A 20,283-nucleotide genomic window follows, 5' to 3' on the forward strand; every position below is an offset into this window, starting at 1 on the left:
TGTAAGAAAAAGTTTGTGGCTAGGTTTTACAATATGAAGCTATTTTTTCATCATCCATAACCATATTCTCAATGTTAAGAAGACTGGCTTGAGGGGCACCTGTGTGGCTCAGTTGGTTAAGCCTCTGACTCTTGATTTCAGCTCAGGTCATGATCTCATGGTTCATGAGGTCAAACCCCAAGTCAGGCTCTTCACCAACAATGCGGAGCCTGCTTGGAATTCTCTCTCTCTCTCTCTCTGTCTCTCTCTCTCTCTCTCTCTCTCTCTCTGCCCCTCCCTGGCTCAGGCTCACTCTCCCTCACAATAAATAAATATATAAACCTTAAAAAAAAAAAAAAAGACTGGCTTGAGGTAGTCCATGAATTCAGAAGGTGCATTCTTGGAGCAATCAGGAATCCCATGTGGCCTGTTTCAGGCATTCACATCGATTTGGCCTTGAAGATTGAATTTTTTTCTCTCATTTTAATTGTTGTTGTATCTTCTAATACGTTTTATGTCTTCTCTTTCTGAATGACTCTCCCTAACTACCCTAGCTCATTCTCTTTATTCCTGTGGGTTTGCCTCAGGATGGTGATATATCAGTCCATTATCAAGAGCATTTGGAGGACTTGAGAGAGTTTGTGTTTCCTTAGTCAAGGCTGTAGTGCTTTGTAAGTGCTGCACAAAGTAGCGAGGCCGCCAGTGGATGCAAATGGGACACCACATCCCCTTTCTGTGTAAACACAGCTTGGATTATAAGATGGCAGTTAGGCCAAACAAAGGGGATTTTTCTTCCTCATCTTTATTTCTTACCTTAAAGAACTTCGGCCATCTAGAATCCATCTGTAAATCTTTTTGGTCTCTCCTATTATTTCTTTTGGGCTTTTAATAAGTACTTCTTCAACCAGGTCGTTTTCCCCCACGCTGCCTGCCGCCTACCAGCCTTTGGCCTTAACTCCTCTGAGTCTTTCTTTGTTTACTCTAAAATAAGTTATAATGCTCATATCATAAAGTTGTTTGACCTAAAAGTAAATACATAAAGCACAAAGCCACCTTTCAAGGCCTAAAGAAATATAAGTCTTAGTTCCCCTTAAGTATATGGGCATCAAAAGAATTTGTAAACTTTATCTGCTGTAGATGTCCCCATTTGTAGGCAAGAAATGCATAATATAGGTTCAAATATAGGTAAAGTGCCTCACATGTGAAATAGTCACAAAAGCAATATTGTTTTTTGTTTTTCTCTTCTCTGGCTCTTAATTTTCATTACATGACATGTACAGTATTGGTCTCTGATCAGTGAGATAAGGGGTTACCCTTAGGTGATGTGAGGCATAAGGAAAGCTAACTAGACTTCTCCGGAAGATTTTCTGGAAGGACAATTCTAGTCATCACTGTTTTACTGTCATATATAAGCTGTCAGACCTTTGGTTGATGTTTTAAATTTAATACTTGGGGTGCCTGAGTGGCTCAGTCAGTTGAGCATCCAGCTCTTGATTTTGGCCCAGGTCATGATCCCAGGGTCATGAGATCAAACCCCACATCGGGTCCGCACTGGACATGGAGCCTGCTTAAGATTTTCTCGGGGCGCCTGGGTGGCTCAGTCGGTTAAGGGTCCGACTTCAGCTCAGGTCATGATCTCGCGGTCCGTGAGTTCGAGCCCCGCGTCGGGCTCTGTGCTGACAGCTCAGAGCCTGGAGCTTGTTTCAGATTCTGTGTCTCTCTCTCTCTCTCTGACCCTTCCCCGTTCGTGCTCTGTCTCTGTCTCAAAAATAAATAAATGTTAAAAAAATAAAAATTAAAAAAAAAGATTTTCTCTCTCTTTCTCTGCCCCTCTTCCCCACTCATGCGCGCGCTCTCTCGCTCTCTCTCTCTGTAAAATTAAAAAAATAATAATAAAGTAAAATAATAGGTTTAATACTTATTCTCAGATTTTAAAAATAATACTTGCTGCTCAGTTGCCTTTTTAAACATAGGCATTTAAAATATTTTAATGGGGATTTTTAACAAAAATATATTTATTATTATTGGTTTTGTTGTTGAGAGGTAGTATGAATTTAGAGGGTAGATATGGGGTTACACCACCCATGTGTGAAACCAGCTTCTGACATTTGTTGCATAACAAGTCCTTACTCTCTAAACCTCAGCTTCCTTATCTATATAGTAGGAATAATAATAGTAGTAGTAGGGCTGTGAGAATTAAGATGAGGATAAGTCAAATGTTCAAAAATTATCATCATTATTGTTATTATATTCTGATGTCAGAAAACTTTTTCATGTTTTTCCTTTTGATTGTGAAAGTAATATGTATCTATTATGGCAACATACAGAAGAACGTATAGAGGCAAAACATCTGTAATTCCAGCACCCCAGATAATAGAAAACCACTTTTCACATATTCTCTCCCAGTCTTTATATACATACTTTTGGGAGGTGGGAGGGAAGCAACTTAACATTTACTGTTGACAGTAAATCAATAAAATGGGATCTTATTTTAACAATAAAACATATTTAAAGCATCTTTCGGGCCACCTGGGTGGCTCAATCGGTTAAGCGTCTGACTTCAGCTCAGGTCATGATCTCACAGTTCGTGAGTTTGAGCCCCACATCAGGCTCTGTGCTGACAGCTCAGAACCTGGAGCCTGTTTGGGATTCTGTGTCTCCCTCTCTTTATCTAAGTATCTGATAATAGTATCACAACTACCCTATCTTCCCACCTTCACTCCAAAATCTACTTAGGCTAGCTCTTGACTCTTGTACTTCTTTTCTGTGCTTTTAGCACAGATGAAATCATATTATATGTAGAACTGTGAATGCTTATTTTTTAACTTAATATAAGTATTTTTCCATGTCGTTGAAAGTTTTTTAGATAAGGCTTTTCAGTCTTTTTATTTTTTATTTTTCAAATGCATGGAAAATTTTGCTGTCTTGAATCTGTTTCAGATCCTGTGTATATATGTCTATAGAAACCTGTTCTAATTGGTTTATTTTTATCTCTACAGAGTAAAAGTCAAAAACTAGAACCCATTCCTCATCGAAGACTAAGAATGGTAACAAACACCATTGAAGAAAATTTTCCCTTGGGGACTGTGCAGTTTTTGATGGACTTTGTGTCACCCCAGCATTACCCACCCAGAGAAATTGTGGCTCACATCATCCAGAAAATCCTGCTCAGTGGCTCTGAGACCGTGGATGTACTGAAGGAGGCCTATATGCTTCTCATGAAAATTCAACAGTATGAACCTTTGATGTTGGTGAATCTCCTAGAGAATCTGGACTCAGGGCACATCTTTCTCTTGCCTGAGCTTGATTGAGCTAACCAATTAGAGAGGGTGACTTAGTGTATTAGTGTTATTTGGATTGCAACTAATGGGAAACCCAATCCAAACTGGCTGTAACAGCTGATAAAAGAGAATTTAATTATTTATTTTACTAGAAGCCTAGGAATAAGACTTAATTCAGTTCAGAATGGTTACCAGGATCCATTTTCCTGCTTTGCTTCTCTCTTGAGGCTCCACATAGTAGTCTTCTCAGCCTCCAGCTTTTGTGAGAGAAAGCCTACTTCCTTTATAATCACACAAAAGTTCTGAAATTTAGTCTTGTAGGCTTTAATTGCAATAACATAGGACATGAGCCCATTTTTGAACCAATCACTGAACTGAGGGATAGAATATCATGATTGGCTCAATATACTTCATGGGCTGGGATCCTGGTAGGGTAAAGCTAATGGACTAATAGTAATAAAGAGTTGATTTCTTCAAGGCAAAATCGGGGTACTAATGTCTTCCAAAAGAGAAGTGAATACTGGGTAGCAAAAAAACTGAAGTTCTACTACCGTCAGATGACATGGTATCATGTCAAAGGATAGACAAAAGCAGTGAGGATAAGAGGAGGTTTTTTTGTTTCTGTCATCTTCCAGATCCCATCCCTTCTTCCACTATACCCTCTAGAATTCTAATTGATGTCCCTTGAATTTCAGGCTACATCCAGCTAATGCCAAGACAGTGGAGTGGGACTGGAAGCTGCTCACTTATGTCATGGAGGAAGAGGTAACATAACAATTATGAGGGTGTATCTTTTGCATAGGAAGTTTTAACTAGAAACAAAAGTGATGACAAATCTGGTAGTAAAGTCTTTGCCATTATTCCATCCTTATATTCCCACCCTCACCAAAAAACTCCTTTTGAAATGGTATGTGCTGTCTTCCAATTCAAAATTGAATACCTTCACTTATCCCTCTCCTTCTTGAGATCCCATTAAAAATAATAGTAGATGAATAGTGAAAGGTATAAATCCATGGCAATGAAAATAAGGGGAAGGGCAATAGATTTGAATGAAAACTAGAAGAACTAAAGGAAATGTAAGTGTTGACTGGTGAAGCTAGGCAGAGAAAGCCATAGGCTGTAATACATGTAGAGGTGGCTGCAGTCAAGGAGAAAGGAAATCTCCCTTTAGAGTAAAGAGGTTTTCAACTCAGAAACACAATATATACAAGAGGGTTAGAGTCAGATGTGGGCTGTAAATCTGTTGAAAGTTTGCAGATAGAACTGACAGTCTTTCCATTCTTGAGTACAGAAAGTTCAGTCATCAGTTTACCTACCCTTCAGGCAAAAAGTCAGAGGACTTATTTTCTAAAGACATTGAATGAAACATCCGTCATAAACAAAGGCACCTAGTATAGAGTTGGTGCTGCAGAAAAGAAGTCTTCTGCATTCTGACTTTTAGAGATCTCTAAATGGCCAGGATTCTGTCTGCTCACCCAGAGCACTTGGATGGAACAAATTATTTTCAGCTTAGAATTCCATACTCAACAAAACTATTATTCAAGTATGAGTGTAACATAAAGACATTTCCAGACATGTGGGAACTTGAAAAAATATCCTCACACCCATTTCTTCAGTTACCTGAAGGTATGCATCTAAAGAAGAAGGGATTAAGAAAGAGGGTGGCACAGGATCCAGGGAACACTAGATCTAATCCAAGAGAATAATACAGAGAATTCCTAAAATTATGGTGAATAGTAGACCTACAAAGCAGTCAGTCCAGATTGGAGCAGAATAATTGAGGGCTTTAAGAATGATCTGGGAAACATCACGTAGATGATAAACAAGCTCCAGGCTATTGTTCTCCATGGAGACGCCAAATTAAGAAAAACATACGGACCAGAATACTTTTGTGAAAACTCTGGAGATCAGTTGAGAAGCCTCAGTACCCAGGAGAATGCATAATCGAGAAGGGGCTCAATGAAAGGAGTAGGAAGATTTGTGTTATTTGGTGTGCCCATACCCCTCCCCCGACCCTGCTTATCATGGTGCAACTGGAAGGAAACTTCACATGCCCCGGCTCCTCCCTCAAGAAGGAAACAAAAAGGTGGACTTTGAGCCAGTGTCCTGGCTTGTTAGGGAGCTGCGCAAGGGACAGTTGTTTTCTCACCCGACTCAGATCACTGATGGGAATAGTGGTATAGTTTGGAAGCTGCTGAAAAGACAGGTGAGCACTGCCACATGTTAGAGCTGCAAGGAGTATGCAGTTCCACAGGCAGGTACCAGGGAAGCAAGAGATTGTGGCTCCTGAGACAAAGGCAAGCCATTTGGGAAATTAAGACAGATAAAAGCACACACTCAGTGCAGAGCCTGACGTGGGGCTAGATCTCACAACCATGAGATCATGACCTGAGCTGAAATCAAGAGCTGGACGCTTAAATGGTGCCCCCCTGACAAAAGAGTGTTTTTGAACTATCTTAAAAATGTACAAGGAACTAAAAGAGAGCAGAGATAGACAACTAACTGCAGCATGAAAATTATGTGTGAACAAAATGAGAGTATTAAACAAGAAACTATTAGAATCAAACATATTTTGGACCTGAAAAGTGTAACTGAATTGAAAAATTCACTAGAAGGATTCAACAGCGTACTTGACCAGGCAAAAGAAAACTGGCAATGAACTTGAAGACAGGTCATTTGAAATCATTGAGACAGAAGAGCAAAAAGAAAATACAATGAAGAAAATTGAAGAGAGCCTAAGGGACCATGGGACATTATTAAGTGGGCCATATATGTATTATGAGAGCCCCAGAAGAAGAGAGAAAGGGGCAGAGAACTTACTTGAGAAAATAATGACCCCAAACTCCCCAAACCTGAGGAAAGAAATGGATATACAGATTTGTGAAGTTCAACTCCAATGAAGTTAAACCAGAGACCCACACCAAGACACATTAAATCAAGTGTCAAAAGTTAACAAAACGTAAAGCCAGAATCTTGAAAACAGCAAGAAAAAAGTGGCTTACCGCATGCAAGGTTTTTAGCAGAATCTTGCAAGTCACAAGGCAGTTGGATGATATATTCAAAATGCTGAAGGAAAAAAAGCTCTTAACCAAAAATACTATATCTGGCCAAACCATCCTTCAAAAATGAGGGAGAGCAGCAGGAGAGAAGCAACACATCACATACAAGGTCTCAATAAGATTATCAGCAGATTTCTCATCAGAAATTTTGGAGGCCAGAAGTTAGTGGGCTAATATATTCAAAGTGCTAAAGAATAAAACTCAACCAAGAGTTCCATGTTCAACAAAGCTGCTTTTCAAAAATGAGGCAGAAATAAAGACCTCCCTAGATAAACAAAAGCTGAGGGAGTTCATTTCCACTAGCCCTGCCCAGCAAAAAAAAAAGCCTAAAGGGAATCCTGCAGAGTAAAATGAAACACTGAACAATTACTTGAGCCATATGAAGAAACAAAGATGTCAGTAAAAGGTAAATACATGGACAATTACAAAAACTATGATTGTAACAACAATTTATAATGTTTGGTTTTCTATATGGTTAAGTGACTAATATAAGTTTCATAATTATTAGTCTAAAAGCCAGTATTACTATAACTTTGAAACGCCACATTTTGCTTTCTATGTAATGAAAGACACTAATGCATTTAAAAGAATTATTTGTTTTGTATGAAGATGTAGTTATGTGACATCAACAACCAAAATAGTAAGGGACAGAGCGGTAAAGGAACAGTTTTTATATGTTATTGAAGTTAAGCTTGTACAAATTCAAATTAGAGTATTTTAACTTCCAAATATTAAATGTAATTATGATGGTAACCACAAAGACAATAGCTAGAGACACAAAAGGAAGCAACAAAGGAATGTAAACATTTCACTACAAAAAATCAACTAACAACAAAAGACAATAATGCAGGAAATGAGGGACAAAAAAGCTATAAGGCATGTAGAAAACAGTACAATGACACAAGTGCATCCTTCCTTATGAGTAATTGCTTTTTATTATTTTTTTTAAGTAATCTCTACACCCAACAGGGGGCTCAAACTTATCAAGAGTCACACTCTCTAGGGTGAGCCTGGGTGGCATAGTCAGTTTAGCATCCAACTTCGGCTCAGGTCATGATCTCACAGCTCATGAGTTCGAGCCCTATGTTGGGCTCTGTGCTGACAGCTCAGAGCCTGGAGCCTGCTTCTGATTCAGTGTCTCCATCTCTCTCTGCTCCCACCCCACTCATGCTCTGACCTGAGCCAAAGTCAGACGCTCAACCGACTGAGCCACGCAGGCACCCCAAAGGGAAAAATTGTTCTATATTAATAGTTGGAGACTTCAATACCCAACTCTCAATAATGGATAGAATAACCAGAATGGGAGATAAGTAAGGAAAGAGAGAAATTAAGCAACACAATAAACTAACCAGATCTAATAATTATATGCAGAATAGTCTACCAACAACAGTACCCACCTTCTTCTTGGTGCACAAGGGGCATATTCCAGGAAAGACCTTATTTTAGGCCATAAATTAAGTTCCAATAGATTTTAAATTTTTAAGTTTATTTATTTTGAGAGAGAGAGGGCAAGCAAGGAAGTGACAGAGAGAGGGGGATGGGGAGGATCTGAAGCAGCTCCATGCTGTCAGAGCAGAACCTGATGCGGGGCTCAAACTCACAAACCATGAGATCATGACCTGAGCTGAAACCAAGAGTCAGACATTTAACCAACTGAGCCACCCAGGGCCCCAAGTCCCAATAGATTTTAAAAGATCTCATAGCAAGTATCTTCATTCTGTGAAACCAGCATCAACCTGATATTAAAACCAGATATAAACACTACAAGAAAACTGTAGACCAATATCCCTTATGAACACCGATGCAAAAATCCTCAGCAAAATACTAGCAAACCAAATTCGCAGCATATCATATGGATTATACATCATGATCAAGTGGGATTTATCTGGGAATACAAGGATGGTTCAATATAAAAAATCAGTCAATCAAATACACTATATTAACAGAATGAAGGACAGAAACCACCTGATCATCTCAATTGATGCAAAAAATGCATTTGACAAGATTCAACACATTTTCATCCTAAAAACTAGGAATAGACGGAAACTATCTCATAAAAACCCTATATGGAAAAACCCCAGCAAACCATATTCAATGGTGAAATACTACAAGCTTTTTCTCTAAGTTCAGGAATAAAGCAAGAATACCTGCTTTTGTCCCTTCTATTCAACATAGTATTGGAAGTTCTAACCAAAGCAGTTAGGCAAGGAAGGAAATAAAAGACGTCTGAATTTAAAAGCAAGAATTATCTCTGTTCATAGATAACATGATCTTATATGAAGAAAACCCTAAGGATTCCACACAGGAAGATTGTTACAGCTAATAGCCAAATTCAGCAAGGTTGCAGGATACAAAATTAACACACAAAAGTCAATTGCATTTCTGTGTCCTAACAATCTCAAAACGAAATTAGGAAAACAGTTCGGTTAACAATAGCATCAAAAACAATAAAATACTTAGAGGTAACCTAACCAAGGAGATGAACAATTTGCACACTGAAAATTATAAAACATTGCTGAAAGAAAATGAAGACATAAATAAATGGTAAGACATCTCATGTTCATAGGTTGAAAGATTTAATATTGTTAAGATGTCAATAGTACCCAAAGTAATCCACATATTCAGCATTATCCCTATCAAAATCCCAGCAGCATTTTTTTCAGAAATAGAAAAATCATCCTAAAATTCCTATGGAATCTTAGAGGACCCTGAATAGCCAAAACAGTCTTGAAAAAGAACAAAGTTGGAGTATTCATACTTCTTGATTTTTAAAAAAAAATTTTTTTTAACATTTTTATTTATTTTTGAGACAGGGAGAGACAGAGCATGAACAGGGGAGGGTCAGAGAGAGGGAGACACAGAATCCGAAACAGGCTCCAGGCTCCAGGCTCCGAGCCGTCAGCACAGAGCCCGACGCGGGGCTCGAACTCACAGACCGTGAGATCATGACCTGAGCCGAAGTCGGCCGCTCAACCGACTGAGCCACCCAGGTGCCCCCATACTTCTTGATTTTTAAACATATTACAAAGCTACAGTAATCAAAACAGTGTGGTAATCTCATAAAGACAGACCTACAGACATGTGGAGTAAAATGGAGAACCCAGAAAAAAAAAAAAAATTGTGAATATGATCAAACGATGTTCATCAAGGGTGCCAAGACCATTCAATGGAAAAAGATAGCCTTTTCAACAAATGGTTTTGGGAAAACTGGATAGCCATATGCAAAAGAATGAAGTTGGACTCTTATCCAATACCATATACAAAAATTATCTCAAAATGGATCAAAGATCTCTTACATCATGCCAAAAACTATAAAACTCTTAGAAAATATAGGGGAAAGCTTCATGACAATTGGATTTTACATTTTTCTCTGATATGACACCAAAGATACCGGCAAAAAAAAAAAAAAAAAAAGGCAAAAATAGGCAAATGGGACTACATCAAAGTTTAAAACGTGTGCACCAAAAAACACAATCTGGAATTAAAAGACAGTCTATGGAATAGAAAACATTTTGTTATTTTTTTATAAAGTATTTTTTTCACTTTTTTTTTTAAGAGAGATTTCACACATGCACAAGCATGAGCAGAGGAGGGCAGAGAGACAGAGAAACAATCCCATGCAGGCTCCATCCCACAACTGTGAGATCACAACCTAAGCCAAAATCGAGTCGGGCACTCAACCAACTGAGCCAATCAGGTGCCCAGGGGAAGACATTTTAAAATTGCATATCTGATAAAGGGTTAATATCCTGAATATATAAAGAGCTCCTTAACTCAACAACATTTAAACATTTTATTACAAAACTGACAGAATTAAAGGGAAAATTGAACAACAAAATAATCTGATTTTTAAAAGGGCAAAGGACTTGAATGGCCATTTCTCCAAAGATGATATACAAGTGGCCAACAAGCATATGAAAGGATGCTCAACATCACTAAATCACAAACAATGGCACATCAAAACCACAATGAGATATCATCTCACACCCATTCAGGATGACCACTATTAAAACAAAATTTTTTAACAGAAAATAAGTCACGAGTTGTGGCAAATTTGTAGAGAAATGAGAACACTTGCCCACTGTGGGTAGGATTGTAAAATTGTACGACCACTGTGGAAAACTATATGGTGTTTCTTCAAAAAATTTTAAAAAATTATTATATGATCCATCAATCCCACTTCATATATTCCCACATGTTTATACGTGTAAAAGAATTGAAAGAAGTGTCTTGAAGAGATATTTGCACACCCATGTTCATAGCAGCATTATTCACAAAAGCCAAGAAGTGGAAGCAACCCAAACGTCCATCCGTAGATGACAAGGTAAACAAAATGTGGCATATACAGGTACAGTGAAATATTCTGCTTTAAATAGGAAGGAAATCCCATATGCTACAACATCGATGGTACCATAATGAGGGTATTATACTAAGTGAAATAAGCCAGTCATAAAAAGACCCTGTATAATTTGACATACACAAAGTATCTATAGCTGTCATTAATATAAAAAGCAAATAGAATGTTGGTTACCAGAGGCTAGGGGGAGGGGGAAATGGGACATGATTGTTCATTGTGTGTAAAGTTTCATTTTGCAAGATGGAAAAGTTCAGGAGATCTGTTGCACAACTACATGAATATACTGAAAAATGATTAAGATAGGGGTGGCTCCGTTGGTTAGCATCCGACTCTTGGTCTCAGCCCAGGTCTTGATGTCAGGCCCCATGTTGGGCTCCATGCTAGGCATGAGGCCTACTTAAAAAAAAAAAAAATACAGGGCCCCTGGATGGCTCAGTCGGTTAAGCATCCGACTTCAGCTCAGGTCATGATCTCACAGTTTGTGGGTTTGAGCCGTGCATCAGGCTCTGGCTGACAGCTCAGAGACTGGAGCCTGATTAGGATTCTGTGTTTCCCTCTCTTTCTCTGCCCCTCCCTTACTTGTGCTCTCTCTCAAAAATAAAAAATAAATGGTTAAGATAGTTAAGTTTATGTTATATGTCTTTTTACCACAATTTTAAAAAGAAAGTAGGCAATAACAAATGCTGGCAAGAAAGTAGAGATACAGGAAGTCTGATACATTACTGGTGGGAATGTAAATGGAACAGCCACTGTCGAAAACAGTTTGACAGTTCCTTTAAAAAATTAAACATAAACTTATCATATGACCCAGCTATTCAGCTTCCAGATACTGACCCAAGAAAAATGAAAATATATGTCTAACAAAGGCTTACATGTGAATGTTCATAGCAGCCTTATTCATAATAGCCAAAAAGTGGAAACAACCCAAATGTCCATCAACAATTGAATGGATAGGGACACCTGGGTGGCTCAGTCAGTTGAGCCTCCGACTTTGGCTCAGGTCATGATCTCACAATTTGTGGGTTCGAGCCCCACATCAGGTTCTGTGCTGACCGCTTGCACAGAGCCTGGAGCCTGCTTCAGATTCTGTGTCTCCTTCTTTCTCTGCCCCTCCCCCACTCACGCTTTGTCTCACTCTGTTTCTCAAAAATAAATAAAAGTAAAAAAAATTAAAAAAACAATCGGGTAAACAAAATGTGCTATCTTCATACATGGGAATGCTATTCGGTAATTAAAAAAAGTGCTCTTGATATATGCCGTGACATGGACAAACCTCAAAAAATATTAAGCTACATAAAAGGAAGCCACTTACACAAGGTCATATAGTGTATAGTTCTCCGTATATGAAATGTCCAGAAGGGCAAATCAGTAGAGCCATAGAGGAGTGGTTGCCTGGGACTAGAGATGGGAACGGGAACTAACTGTAAATAGGCATGAGGGATCTTATTTCAGTTATAAAGATATTCTAAAAATTGGTTATGGCCATGGTTACCATGCTCAGTAAATTTACAACAAATCATTGAATTGCACATTTAAAGTGGGTGAATTTATAAGGGTTGTCAATAAAGTTGGTTTTTCTTTTTTAATGTTTATTTATTTTTGAGAGAGACAGAGCCTGAGTGGGAGAGAGACAGAGAGAGAGGGAAACACGGAATCTGAAGCAGGCTCCAGGCTCTGAGCTGTCAGCACAGAGCCCAATGTGGGCGTCAAACCCATAAACTGCAAGATCATGACCTGAGCCAAAGTTGGGCGCTTAACCAACTAAGCCACCCAGGCGCCCCAAAAAAGTTGTTTTTAAAAATGAAAAAAAAAAAAAAAGGGAAAGAAGGATATTCTCAAGATTCAACACCATTCTTGAGGAGTTAAAAGAAGTAAAGTGATATTTGTAGGCAATATAGGGAGGATAAAAAAGAAACTTTAAGAAAATCAAAAAGCTTAACAAGAAAGAAATTATTTTCTTAGTGTACTATATGGATTTCCAGTGTAGTAAATAATTTTAACATAGTCCTCATACTGTAAACACTATTTAGTTATAATATTTAGAATCAATTTATATACAAAACAAAACAATTTTAGCCTTGACAATGGAAAGCACTAGATGATAAAGATTAGGAAGTGAAAAGGGATAGGATCTCTGAGTAGTAGGGCTTTTATAGCATCTTTATCTTATAAAATTGGGTGTCAAGAGATACTATCTGTAGATGATGGAACATAAATTGAGATAGTTATTTTAGGAAGAGAAATGGGGAAGTGGCATAAGTGAATTAAATCTTTATCTAACACAGCAGAAGCCAATAATGTCTAAAGTTGATAAATCAAGAAGTAATGATATGAGCATTTTTTAGAGATGTTTAGAGTAACTTTCAGAAGAGTAAAATTTCACTCTAGGGTACTGCAGGGGGCAAGCAGTAGTGGAGAGTGGTGTTAGTGAAAGACTTTCATCATAAATCTAGCATAATTACTTGATTTTAAAAAAAATTGCACCAGAGTGCCTGGGTGGCTCAGTTGGTTAAGCATCAAACTCTTGATTTCGGCTCAGGTCACGATCTCATGGTTTGTGTGTTCAAGCCCCACTTACACGTTGACAGTGCAAAGCCTGCCTGGGATCCTATCTCTCTGCCCCTCCCAGCTTGTGCACACTCTCTCTCAAAAATAAATAAACTTTTAAAAAATCATTTGCACTAATTAATGAGGATTAGAAAAAAGTATGCACATTGGAAGACAAAGTTATCACATCCTTACCTATTTATTTATTTATTTTAGAATTTTTTAATGTTTATTTATTTTTGAGAGACAGAGCATGAGTAGGGGAGGACCAGAGAGAGAGGGAGACACAGAATCCAAAGCAGGTTCCAGGCTCTGAGCTGCCAGCACAGAGCCCAATGTGGGGCTCAAACCCATGAACTGTGAGATCATGACCTGAGCCAAAGTCAACACTCAACTGACTGTGCCACCCAGGTGCCCCTCTCACCTCTTAAAAAAAGAAATCATATGTGCTTACAATGTTTATTCGTTTTCCTGCTTACTAAACTGTACCCTAGTCCATGAGTTTATATTCTCAGAGTATATACCAACCCCCTGCTGTTTGAAAAGTTCCTAAAGAATCCAGAAACAGTTTGGGGCCTTATTCTTTGAAGTTTGAAAGCCCGAGCTCCTGGTCCTACGTCCCAGCACTTATCTCCCAGTAAAGGGAAATCAACAAATGGTGCATGTCTGCTTGGCATGTCACAGGTATTTATACTGGCTTTTGTATACTTAAAATTATCACCACTTAAATCAAGAGACAGTGAAACTCAGAAGGGCAAGTTGAATGAGTATAGATCTGGGTTTAAAACAATCAAACAAAAATAAATACATAAGATCTCTGTGCCATCAAAGCCCATGCTCTTTACCTACAACAGTTCAGCTTTCTCAGTTAGAATCATTTCACCTGTAACAGAAAACTCAACTTGCTTAAACAATAAAGATGTGAATCAGCTCACGTTACTAGAAGTTCAGCAGTGGTATGGACATCATGACTGCTTGATCCAGCAGCTCAACAGGATCATATAGGAACCAGTTTTTGTCTCTCTATTCTGATACCCACAGTTTGAGGTTTATCCTGAGACTGATAGTCAAGTTTAGTGAGAGACGACTTCTCATGGCTATCTATCTCTTAAAATTAGGAAGTCTACAGTCCTGAGCCTCCAGGCTCTGGGATTGCCCTGTTTTCCCTCTTTTAAAACAACCTCGATTGCCTGCTCTCTCTCAGGAGCTTCTCTTTTAGGTACAGACATACTTCGTGATGCATGGCCTTCTCTTGGGCTTCATATTTAGGAGAACCGAATGCTCACTCATCAGGAAATTGAGAGGAAATACTTCTCATTCTTTCTTCTACAGGGGCAAAATCTGCCTGGGAGAGTCCTTTTTCTGCGTTATGTGGTACAGACCCTGGAAGATGACTTCCAGCAGATCCTGAGGAGGCAACGACAGCACCTGCAGCAGTCCATTGCAAGCACTGTGCTGTCCTGTGACAAGCAGCCCCACAATGTCAGGTAACTAACTAGCACCTGAGCTCAGGGATGTTAAGAAGTAGGAGCCATAGGTGGGCAGCTACTCAAGGCTGGAGAACATCAAATGGATGAAGTTTCATAGTCACACAATAATATAACAGGGATAGTTATTAAAACTATAGACAAGGAGTGCCCGAGTGGCTCAGTCGGTTAAGCGTCTAACTCTTGATCTCGGCTCAGGTCATGATCTCACAGTTCGTGAGTTCCAGCCCAGCATCAGGCTCCATGCTGACAGTATGGAGCCTGCTTGAGATTCCCTCTCTGCCTCTTCCACGTGCACATGCTTTCTCACTCGATCTCAATATAAATAAACAAAAACAAAAAAAAATTATAGATGATCCTAGAGGCATCTGTGTGGCTCAGTCGGTTAAGCATCTAACTTCAGCTCAGGTCATGATCTCGTGGTTCGTGAGTTCGAGCCACGCATTGGGCTCTGTGCTGACAATGCAGAGCCTGCTTGGGATTCTCTATCTCTCCCACTCTTTCTCTGCCCTCCCCCTGCTTGTACTGTGTCTCTCTCAAAAATAAATAAATAAACTTAAAAAAAAAAAAAAGAACTACAGACGATTCTAAAAGAAAATCTCTCTGTACCAACCGTGTGTTGAGCACCACAGCCTTCATGGTTTTTGGTTTTTCTCAAGACTGTCAGACGTCCTTTGGTGTATTTCAGAATTGTCCAGACAGCCTCAGGAGATCTAAGGGAAAACCTTAACTTGCATAAAACTTTTCACAGCTTTTATAAACCTAGATTTATTTCCATCTCCCTGAGTACCTCAGGAGAACTCTCATTTGTCACTATTAGTTTCTAAAAAGTAATATAATAGGTCCTGAGGCTAACAATAAGGTACAAGATGGTAGCAAGCATGTATTCTTTTTTTGTAGAATCAGGGCAAGTGGGAGCTTCTGGAAGCTTCAGGACAGGGAACTACTATATCCTTATATGAATAGGAGAAAATGTGATTTCTAGGGTGGCAATCTCAGGCTGGAATTTTCTTCCTGGAACTACAACTCGTGGGTTCTTTTGTTTTTTTTAATTTAAAAAAAATTTTTTTGTGTGAGACAGAGAGGCAGAGTGCAAGTGTGTGGAGGGGCAGAGAGAGGAGACACAGAATCCAAAGCAGGCTCCAGGCTCTGAGATGTAAGCACAGAGCCTGATGCATGGCTTGAACTCACACACAGTGAGATCATGACCTGAGCTGAAGTCGGATACCCAACCAACTGAAGCACCAGGCGCCCCCCATTTTTTTTTTAAGTTTATTTATTTTGAGAGAGACAGCACGAGTGGGGGAGGTACAGAGAGAGGGAGAGACAGAGAATCATAAGCAAGCTCCATGCTGTGTGCAGAGCCCAACATTAGCTCGAACTCGTGAACTACAGGATCACAACTTGAGCAGAAATCAAGAGTCGGATGCTTAACCAACTGAGCTACCCGGGCACTCCAGTCCTTACTTTTTTTGGAAATGGTTTTCACCAAGCTAGTGTACCAGCATCCTTTTTTTCTTTTTAACAGCATCATTGAAACTCTTCCACTCATATTTACATTCTCATATGTTCTTGTATGTTTGTTAAAAATAGTTTTCTATAGGCCAATATGGGATATTGACTGTTGTAACTACTTTAATAAAAAGAACAAAAAAGAGGAAGCTTCATACTGTTTTGAGCATCAGTCAGCTTCCCCCCTTAGTTTGCATGCCCATACCCATTTTCATAGATGTGGCATTTTCTGTAAAGTTTAAATGTTAATGATTATAGAATAGAAAATCAGTAAGTAGATCTACAAAGAGCACAGGATAGTGTAGTTAGGTAGTTTTTTGTTTTTTTAATGTTTTATTTTTTATTAGAGTGAGAGCATGGGCGGGAGAGGGGGACAGAGGATCCAAAGTAGGCTCTGTGCTGACAGCAGTGAGCCCAATGCAGGGCTTGAACTCACAAACCGAGATCATGACCTGAGCCAAAGTTGGATGCTCCACTGACTTAGCCACCCAAGTACCCCAGCATAGTTGGGTTTTAAATAGAAAAATAACAATTTAGGGACACTAAAGATTGATCTTAGATTGAGGTTATGGTTACACAGATGTATATATATATTTACCAAAACTCATCAAATAAAAATCTGTGTGCAATTTATTGTATATAAACTGAACCTCAAAGATGAGGGCTTTTTTTTTTTTATTGAAGTATAGTTGACACACAATGTTTATCAGTTTCACGTATACAACACAGTGATTCAACATCTCTATATATTACGAAGTGTGGCCACCATCTGTCACCATACTACACTTTTATAATATCATTGACAATGTTCCCCATGCTGTACCTTTCATACCTGTGACTTATTCATTCTGTAACTGGTAGTCTATACCCCCCCAGTCCCCTTCACCTATTTTACTCATCCTCCAAACCCCTGCCCTCTGGCAACCACCAGTTTGTTTTCTGTATTTACAAGTCTGTTTCTTTTGTTTGTTTTGTGTTTTTACATTCCACAAATAAGTGAAATCATATGGTATTTGTCTTTTTCTGACTTACTTCATCTAGTGTAATATCTTCTTGGTCCATCCATGTTCTTATAAATGGCAAGATCTCACTCTTTCTCATGGCTGAGTAATATTCCTTTGTATGTATGTGTGTATGTACATATATATATCACATCTTTTTCATCCATCCATCTATTGGTGGACACTTAGGTTGCTTCCATGTCTTAGCTATTGTAAATAATACTGCAGTAAACATAGTAGTGCATCTGTCTTTTCAAATTAGTGTTTTCATTTCCTTTAAATACACACCAGTGGGATAAGTGGATCATACGTTTTTTTCTGTTATTAAATTTTTGATGAACTTCCATACTGTTTCCCCAGTGGTTGCACCAACTTACATTCCCAATAGTGCAGGAGGAGTCCCTTTTGTCCACATCCTTGCCAGCATTTGTTATTTCTTGTCTCAAAGATATGAGGGTTTAAAAGTCAGTCTCTATATTATCCTGGTCTTACGGGGTTTTCTTTTCTTTTTTAACTGTGCATACAAAGAGTAAACTAGTTCTATAAGGTTTAAGAAATACACTAGTTCCCAGGTTCCCTCACCTGCATTTTTCTTTTCCACAGGGGTAGCTACTTTCCACTCGTTTAAGTGATTTTTTTAATATTTACCTCTGTATGGCTAAATAACATGTTTATGTTGCTAATTCTTGATTTTTCATTATTAGCTATTATCTATTGACTTTCCACATGAAATAAGAGTAGTTAAGGGGCGCCTGGGTGGCTCAGTTGCTTAAGCAGCCAACTTCAGTCAGGTCATGATCTCGCGGTCCGTGAGTTCGAGCCCCGCGTCGGGCTCTGTGCTGACAGCTCAGAGCCTGGAGCCTGTTTCGGATTCTGTGTCTCCATCTCTCTCTGACCTTCCCCCATTCATGCTCTGTCTCTCTCTGTCTCAAAAATGAATAAACATTAAAAAAAAAAAAAAAAAGAGAGTAGTTAACTCTTTTTCCTCCCTACCTCCTCCTGGGCACACACATGTTTCCCTGCCCCCATGCTATTAATTTATTTATATCATAATTTTGTTCAGATCAGTATTCAATGTTTCTATTGTTACAACGATGTATGCTAGTCAGAGTTGAGCCAAGTCCTAAATAAACTATGATTATTTTTCCTTTAATTCATACCTTTGTGTTTCCTTACAGTTAATAATTGCCTTATTTTTAGTTCCCCTGTATTCTTTTTGCATATTGGAAGTCAACCCCAAATTCTCTATTTGGTCTAAATCTCCCCTCGATGTTTATTTGTACTGGGTCGTCATATTCTTGAAGATCTGTGGTGGAACTGTTTGACCTCCTTCATTCTGGATTAGTTGTCCTTTTTGCCAGCTTTTATCCTAAATGTGAGAATTTCCTTTGTTTCCAAAAGTTGGATCTTTCGTTTATTTGTCCTGTGTCTTCTCTTTATTGGTTTACTCCCTCATTTGATGGATCGGTCTCCAGTAGCTTCTTAGAAAGGGATGTGGAAAGTAAAATTTTGAGATGTTATATATCTGAAAATATTTTATCTTCCTATATGTTGACTGATAACTGAGTATAGATATTTAGATTAGCAATAACTTTTCTACAGAGTACTGCAGGAAATCTTCCATTGTCTTCCACATTTGCTGTTAAAAAGTCATAACTACCTTGATTACTGATTCTTTGTATATGCCCTAATTTTTTCCTCTGAAAGTTTTTAGAATCCTACTTGTTTTGCCCAGTATGCTTGTTGTAGGTCTGTATTCATCCGTTGTTCTGGGCCTTCAGTGTGCCATTTCAGTCTAGGAACATCCTTCATTCCTGGAAAAGAGTTTTTATCTCTGCTATCATGTTTTTAATTTCCAAGGGCTCTTTTACTTTGTCTCTAAATGTTTCTTTTTTAAAATAATAAATATGGGACACCTGGGTGGCTCAGTGGGTTAGGTGTCCAACTCTTGGTTTTGGCTCAGGTCATGATCTCATAGTTTCATGAATTTGAGCCCCGCATCAGGCTCTGTGCTGACAGCACAGAACCTACTTGGGATTCTCTCTCTCTCTCTCTCTGTCTCTCTCTGTCTCTCTGTCTCTCCCTCTCCCACTCCACCCACTCCACTCACCCACCCTCCCCTGCTCACACTATCTCTGTCTCTCTCAAAAATAAATAAAGTTAAAAAAAATTAAATTAATAAATAGTATTCTGTTCTTGTTTTCTTCTTTCATGGGTCTGTATTTCCTCATATCTTTGGTGACACTAATTATAGCCTTTGTTTTTGTTTTTTTAATATAATTTATTGTCAGGTTGGCTAACATACAGTATATACAGTGTGCTCTTGGTTTTGGGGGTAGATTCCCGTGATTCATCGCTTACATACAACACCCAGTGCTCATCCTAACAAATGCCCTCCTCAATGCCCATCACCCCATTTCTCCTCTCCCCTGCCCTCCCCCATCAACCCTCAGTTCTCTGTATTTAAGAGTCTCTTATGGTTTGCCTCCTTCCCTCTCTGTAACTATTTTTTCCCCTTCCCCTCCCCCATGGTCTTCTGTTAAGTTTCTCAAGTTCCACATATGAGTGAAAACATATGATATCTGTCTTTCTCTGACTGACTTATTTCGCTTAGCATAATACCCTCCAGTTCCATCCATGTTGCTGCAAATGGCCAGATTTCATTCTTTCTCATTGCCAAATAGTATTCCATTGTGTATATAAACCACATCTTCTTTATCCATTCATTAGTTGATGGACATTTAGATAGCCTTCGTTTTTGTTTATTCTCTGTATAGTCTTATTTTCTCCCAAGTTGCTTTTTTAGGGTGAGGGGAGAGTTGGTTTTGGCTATTTTGGTGCTTATCTCTCTTATTAGAATATCTCCATAAGTGTGTAATAAACCTTGGTAACCTGTGTTGTGACAGACTCAACAGCTGATGGAAGCTGAGTCCACGGGAGGGCTCATCATTTCTACACTTCCCTGTTCTTAGAAAATACCTCGTCATGTCTTTAAGTCTTTCCTCTTGGGCTGGATGGGTTTTCCAGAGAAGACTTCCAGTTTCCCACATGAAGGGTAAA

General features: G+C 38.8%; 1 protein-coding gene across 2 annotated transcripts in view; it reads left to right on the top strand.

The window, feature by feature from the left end:
- SIMC1 (SUMO interacting motifs containing 1) overlaps positions 1-20,283 on the top strand; it is a 77,215-nt gene that overhangs the window by 32,487 nt on the left and 24,445 nt on the right. Inside the window, exons 3-5 of one of the 2 annotated variants that reach the window (XM_053907110.1) lie at positions 2,979-3,226; positions 3,956-4,025; positions 14,556-14,710. In XM_053907110.1, the coding sequence (XP_053763085.1) occupies positions 2,979-3,226; positions 3,956-4,025; positions 14,556-14,710 (473 nt within the window). The remainder of the gene's footprint in view (positions 1-2,978; positions 3,227-3,955; positions 4,026-14,555; positions 14,711-20,283) is intronic. The other variant, XM_053907111.1, reaches the window with a different exon arrangement.

This window comes from Panthera pardus, unplaced genomic scaffold, assembly GCF_024362965.1.
Source record: "Panthera pardus isolate Hobbes unplaced genomic scaffold, ASM2436296v1 HiC_scaffold_2, whole genome shotgun sequence".
NCBI classification, from domain to species: Eukaryota; Metazoa; Chordata; class Mammalia; order Carnivora; family Felidae; genus Panthera; species Panthera pardus.